The sequence below is a fragment of the Cydia strobilella genome, chromosome Z (genome assembly GCF_947568885.1).
Source record: "Cydia strobilella chromosome Z, ilCydStro3.1, whole genome shotgun sequence".
NCBI lineage: Eukaryota > Metazoa > Arthropoda > Insecta > Lepidoptera > Tortricidae > Cydia > Cydia strobilella.
Genome location: NC_086068.1, coordinates 45,735,208 through 45,741,786, shown reverse-complemented (window position 1 = coordinate 45,741,786; position 6,579 = coordinate 45,735,208). Strand labels below are relative to the sequence as shown.

At 36.4% G+C, this 6,579-nt stretch overlaps 1 protein-coding gene across 1 annotated transcript; it reads right to left on the bottom strand.

The window, feature by feature from the left end:
* Positions 1-1,300: 1,300 nt before the first annotated feature.
* On the bottom strand, positions 1,301-5,361 carry LOC134754009 (uncharacterized). The gene is made up of 4 exons (XM_063690066.1): positions 5,079-5,361; positions 4,800-4,994; positions 2,356-2,599; positions 1,301-1,628 (listed from the first exon to the last, which is right to left on the bottom strand). The coding sequence occupies exons 1-4, from the start codon at positions 5,217-5,219 to the stop codon at positions 1,465-1,467; spliced, it is 744 nt and encodes a 247-aa protein (XP_063546136.1). The 5' UTR covers positions 5,220-5,361; the 3' UTR covers positions 1,301-1,464.
* Positions 5,362-6,579: the final 1,218 nt, after the last annotated feature.

Genomic DNA, 6,579 nt, shown 5'->3' with positions numbered 1-6,579 from the left:
GTAACACAGATATATTTAGTTTTCGCGCTAGTCTTTTCTGTCCTCAAAATATAAATATATAATAATGACCTCAACTATCAAAGGAAGAACATTTTTTTGTTTTTTTTTTCTGTCTCAGACCCATAACTGGTTTTACCGTATGATGCCAAATGCTTTGATGTAACCAGCTAAACCAGCCATCACAGACCAGCGGTGATTATGAGAGATGAGAGCTAAAGGCAAAGCAGAGGGGAGCTTGTCTCTGGCATGTGGATGTAACGGAAAAAATTTAAATATTTAGGGATCAACCTCACTGAAGAATATCGCAGCGTACGGGTACCTACGTAGAGTTACCAGCGTAATTTGAACTGTAACGTTATTTATTATCACCCTACCAACTTCGTTCGCCATGTACACAATTTAACCAGCTATGGGTATGGGCGCACGGAATCCAAACTTAATTACTGGTGTCTGAGGTAGAGTCTGGGCTTACAGTTTCAAACAATGAATGTTCTTAGATTTGTTTTAGCCAAGAATACGGAAGCGTTCTCATGTTAAGGTCAATGTCGATGTATCCCTCGGATAAGTATCCAGACTAAGACTTAGTGTCCAATAAGCACATCTGACTTTACTGCAAAGCTAATATCGTAGCCATACGGCGTTTTGTGACCCAGGTAGCCAGTTCCTGCTTTTAATATCGTAGCCATACGGCGTTTTGTGACCCAGGTAGCCAGTTCCTGCTTTTAATATCGTAGCCATACGGCGTTTTGTGACCCAGGTAGCCAGTTCCTGCTTTTAATATCGTAGCCATACGGCGTTTTGTGACCCAGGTAGCCAGTTCCTGCTTTTAATATCGTAGCCATACGGCGTTTTGTGACCCAGGTAGCCAGTTCCTGCTTTTTAGCGAAACGTAAGAAATACGGGCGTGACGAATAAGCCATAAGGTGTCAAGTCAATCCATCATTAAGTCGTAGCGCTATAGTTTTATTATCAGCCACGAATAAAAAGCGCTTTATTAGTTTTATTTTTATTAATTATGATTAAGATATTAAGCTATAACAAGTAACAATTCTCATGCAACCATCAATATGACTGTAGTAGGTACCTTAGTCCTTATTTTACAAAGTCAATACATGGAAACTAAACTATTGAAACTGAGTGAAACCTATCACATAAACCTTTATAAGATTGCCAATATTACATAGGCTTACACTTAGCAGTTTAAGCTTAACAAATACTTTACAAAACAATTACGTACTTACCAGATGTAGGATCATTTTTATAATAGGTACTTTAGCTACTTTAATTAATTATTTTGTTTGTTATAGTGACAATCGATTATATGAAGTAGCCATGTTGTAAATTGTTCATGATTATTGGTCACTTTTTAAATAACTATAAATTAAAACCTTATAACTAAAATACTGACCACAGGTAAGATTGAATGATTAGTATGAAACTTGATTAGGTAATGGAGTAACAATATTATTCAATTCCATGAATAATAATTTTTTCCTTCATTACCACAACCTCTTTGATCAGGTCCTGAATGTTGCTCTGCAGTTTGCTAATCAATGCTTGCTGTCTCCTGTCTCGTTCTTTCAACTGCATTACTGTAGAATCACACACATCACTGCAAGGTGTGAAGCCTGCAACAATAATAAAATGATAAAAGCTTTTCATTTCTGATGCTCTGAAAGAAGGTCATTGATGTTCTAAAAGGTGTGCAGAAAATGATATGTTTCTGCACTAGAGCATTTTACGTTTCAAGTATGATTTTTTTCAATAATTTTCAACACACTTGCTCAAAACGACGTTTTTATTCCACCGATTTTGTTCGAAAGAAGTTTTTAAGGCAAAAAGAAATACCAACAAGGCAGAAATTTAAAGTTTTCAATAGTTGCATAATACCAGTAATAACTTATGGTTGCCAAACTTGGGGAATTACAAAAAAGCAGCACCAATAACTTAATGTGTGTCAAAACCATATGGAAAGAAGCATACTTATTTAATATAAAACTTAGAGACAGAGTCAAATTGTCCATAATCAAGGCAAAATCAAAAACAATAACTAAAATAAAAGAACAAAAATGGCGCTGGACAGGCCACATGATGAGAGAAACCCAGGATAAGAAGACAAAGGACCTTGTAGAGTGGTGTCCTAGATATAATAAAAGAAAGAGTGGTCCACAAAAGTTTAGATGGTCGAATGATATAAGAAGAATAGATGCAAACAGCAAAAAGAAGCAAATGGAAAGCTATGGAGGAGGCCTACGTCAAAGGATGAGTTGAAGTTAAAGTTGTGAAACGAAATTAATATATGCTATGTACTTCAAACTTCAATAATAAAGGCTATTTACAATTACATTACATTACCACTTTTATTCCTCAGCCTGTCTAATAACTTTTCATTTTCAATTTTTAGTCGGGTGATTTCATGTCGCAAACTTTTTTCCATAGTATCCTTTTGCTTATTCACTTGTGCCAGTTTTGCTTTTGTTTCAGACAAACTGTGAATAATTTCATCTGAATGATCGGAGATCCTGAGAGCAGCTGCTGTACATGTTTTGGCCTCATGTTTTTCAGTATTTACTCTTTGTTTTAGTTTGTCAACAGTGCTCTGAAAACAGTTTTTCAATAATATGTTAGAATTCAATCAATGCATTGATTATTACATCAACATATACTACAAAAAAAGTGATGCAGTTTTAACTGCATGCCCATTTCAATTACCACTGAACAACTTTGGGTGTCAGATATCATATGGGTGGTCATTCAAGAAATGTCTCAAAAAAAAAGAGTTTTAAATAAGATGGATAATCCTATTCCTCCTCATTTCTTGCTCCTGGTTATCCTGCTGATATCTTCTTTCTTTTTACGATTCATTAAATACAAATGGTATATGCCGCTAAAACATGTGTTCCCAAAGTGTACTATGCTGCAACCCACCTGAACAATCCCACCATTTGGCATAAATGCATATAAATAATACTATAGTTTAGGAAATGCTGCCCTAATGTCCTTATGGATCTTAAAAGAAAGTAAACAAAAAGCCTTATAACTCTATGGTTCAGCTAATTATATAATTACAGGGCATTCTCATCACGAAAAATAGGCGCAATATATGACGTCGAGTTGCGGAAACCAAGCCCGCGAAAAACCTACAGGGCATTCTGCCTTTTATATTGCCCTTAGGTTGCGCTTTGGCCATATTCCATAGAATAGCTATGCCCTATTACTAAGACTCCGCTGTCTGTCTGTCCGTCTGTCACCAGGCTGTATCTCATGAACCGTGATAGTTAGAAAGTTGAAATTTTCACAGATGATGTATTTCTGTTGCTGCTATAACAACAAATACTATACTCTGACTTGTAATTAGATTCCAAAAAACTAACCTCATTCAGATCCTTTTTCTTTCGTAATAATGGAAAATATGTAAAGAAGTAAACTCAAATTTCCCTTTTGCATACTCTAGCATTTAGAATAAATATAGATGTATCCTTTTAGCATTGTTTAGTTTCTTAAAACATACGGAAAAGAGAAAAAGTGAGGTTAGTTTTTTGGAATCTAATTACAAATCAGAGTATAAATACAGAATAAAATAAATATTTAAGTGGGGCTCCCATACAACAAACGTGATTTTCTTGCCGTTTTTTGCGTAATGGTACGGAACCTTTCGTGCGCGAGTCCGACTCGCACTTGGCCGGTTTTATTTTTATAATTTTGTCTAAGATATAATTGAACTTAGTGTAAGTTAGATGTTGTTGTAGTTTTTGTTAGATAGCCACTATGAGGGTGGTATTTGTAATAAACCCTCAATAAATAGAGACGGTACTCTCAGCATCTCAGGTACCCCAAAGATGGGAAACGGAAAAGAGGCAGGCCTTACCGCAGATGGGAAGATGACATAAGAGCTATCGCTGGTCCAACATGGACAAGAAGAGCAAGCAACAGAGAGGAATGGAAGGTCTTAGGGGAGGCCTATGCCGGGAGGCAAGTCGACCGATGTCAATAAAAATACCAAATAACATATACGACAAAGAACTTTATTATTATTATGTTTAAATTAAGAATTCGACATGTTTTGTTTTTCTTTTCCTAAAACTTGACAAAAAAATGTAATTTTTTTAATTTGAGGTCGAAATAAATGGCTATTTTATTTTATTTTATTTAAATAGAGACGGTAAAAGGAATAGAGGAAGACAGTACAAGAGGTGGGAAGACAAACTCAAACTGACAGCTGGTCCAAACTGGAGAAGAGTAGCGAATGATAGAAAGCAATGGAAGGAGTTAGAGGAGGCCTTTGCCAGGAGGCACACTGAACTTAGAGACATATTATAACAAAATAGAAAAAAAAAACTACCAAATAAAGGAAGAAAAATCTGAGTTCAGGATAAAGGGCTTATATAGATAGATAAAAATAGATAAAGATAATATATTTCAATACATACAAAATGTTGTACCCAGGGCCGGATTTAGGGGAAGGCAACCGGGGAAACTGCCCCGGGCCTCCAGAAAAGAGGGGCCCCCACAATAGAAACTTCGGAAAAATAATTTAGGGCCAGAGGGCCTCCACACTTCTAAATCCGGCCCTGGTTGTACCTCATTGTTATCCGATTATTTTCCCTATTCACAAAATGTGCATTGAAAAATCAACTAGCTACTTATCCACAAATAAAGTAAATGACATAGATGCCAATATCAATATTGTCATCATTTTCTACTATACTAGAGGTAGCAATGTCTCATAATAGTGCATACTGGATCAGGTGCAAACCTAGTCGCATGTGCAATAAATCATAATCACAAAATATACTTACATTTAACTGCTTATTCAGGTGTTCAAGTACATGGTTTTGTTCAACTAATGTGTCAGCCTTCTCCGCGGTAGTTTTATGGTAATGCAATAGTGTCCAAACAACATTAACAAGCTTGACAAGTGCCTCTGGGTGCAGTGTCGTAGTCAAGTCGAAGTATGGGTTAAATGCATAATTAATATTTAAAAGTTCTAATTCCTGCAAGTTTGTTCAGATAGTAGTTAATAATAATGATAAATATCATAATACGGACACTACAAGAGAAAAGGCCAAAAATCGTACCTCAGTTAGTCCAATTAAGCATTCCTTGATGTTTGTGTTCGTACATGGCTCGTAAACGGTCGCTTTTTTAAATTTATAATTTTGTAAAAGTTCTCTTATTTCATCATCTAGCGATTCAAATTCGCTGTCATTCGATGCCATTTTAATTTAGTAATGAAGATTATTCGATACCTTAAATCATTGAAACTAAATAAAAATGCAAAACTCAACTACGACGCAAAATTACAAAATAAATAAAGAAACTGGATGCAACTTGAACTTGATAGTTGATTTTGTTGGGTGCGTTGGGTGCCGCCAAGCCAAGGGCGCCAAGGCACAGGCAGAGGCCGTAATCGAATTGTGGTGACCACAGAGTGTGAAATTTTAAGGCTAAAGTGGAGTCAATCTCCAATTTAGTCACCAATTTTAGTTTTATGGTGATATTTGAGCGCTCTAAATTTAAAAAACCGGCCAAGTGCGAGTTGGACTCGCGCACCGAGGGTTCCGTACATTACATAATTTTAACAATGTATTTTTTATGTGAAACGTGGGTGAAAGGTAAATTGCGGTTTACGATTTATGACGTATTAAAAAAAAACTACTTACTAGATCTCGTTCAAACCAATTTTCGGTGGAAGTTTGCATGGTAATGTACATCATATATTTTTTTCAGTTTTATCATTCTCTTATTTTAGAAGTTACAGGGGGGGGGGACACATTTTACCACTTTGGAAGTGTCTCTCGCGCAAACTATTCAGTTTAGAAAAAAATGATATTAGAAACCCATTAGAAACCTCAATATCATTTTTGAAGACCTATCCATAGATACCCCACACGTGGGCTTAATATTTTTTTTATTTTAGTTTCAGTTCTAAGTATGGGGAACCCCCAAAATTTGTTGTTTTTTTTCTTATTTTGTGTGAAAATCTTAATGCGGTTCACAGAATACATCTACTTACCAAGTTTCAACAGTATAGCTCTTATAGTTTCGGAAAAAAGTGGCTGTGACATACGGACGGACAGACAGACAGATAGACATGACGAATCTATAAGGGTTCCGTTTTTTGCCATTTGGCTAGGAACCCTAAAAATGCCCCCAAACGTGAATACTAGTCATAAATTGGTATTCTTGCGTCCGCAACTCCGTTTATCGGTAATATGTAATATCGGAGTAGCCATTAACAGGCGTTCCCCTCTGTCGAAAATAGTCGGCCAATGGTCATACACAATGTAGTCAATGTATGGACTTGAAGTTCCCCTCCCCCGCAAAAATTGGCAGACTTTTTTATACAGCAAATTACAGTCTGGCAAAACAAAGAGTTGCACAGACAAGGCGTTTCCGTTTATCAGATTGCCGAAAAATTGTCCCGTCTGGACTCCATTTAAGAAAGCAACACACACACTTCTCGTTTGGGCAGATGTTGCCTCGGAGGAATTAGGGGGCAGATCAAAGGCCAGATACATCCGTTTAGCCGTTTAGTGACCCTAAACACGTGCGCTTTTTCAACGCGCGTTAAAAAAG

Excerpts from the sequence above, each read along its gene's own strand:
- LOC134754009 (XM_063690066.1), bottom strand. The coding sequence starts at position 5,219 with ATGGCATCGAATGACAGCGAATTTGAATCGCTAGATGATGAAATAAGA. Across the intron at positions 2,600-4,799 it reads ACCTGAATAAGCAGTTAAAT|AGCACTGTTGACAAACTAAA; the intron begins GTAAGTATATTT and ends AACTGTTTTCAG. Across the intron at positions 1,629-2,355 it reads CAGGCTGAGGAATAAAAGTG|GCTTCACACCTTGCAGTGAT; the intron begins GTAATGTAATGT and ends TTATTGTTGCAG.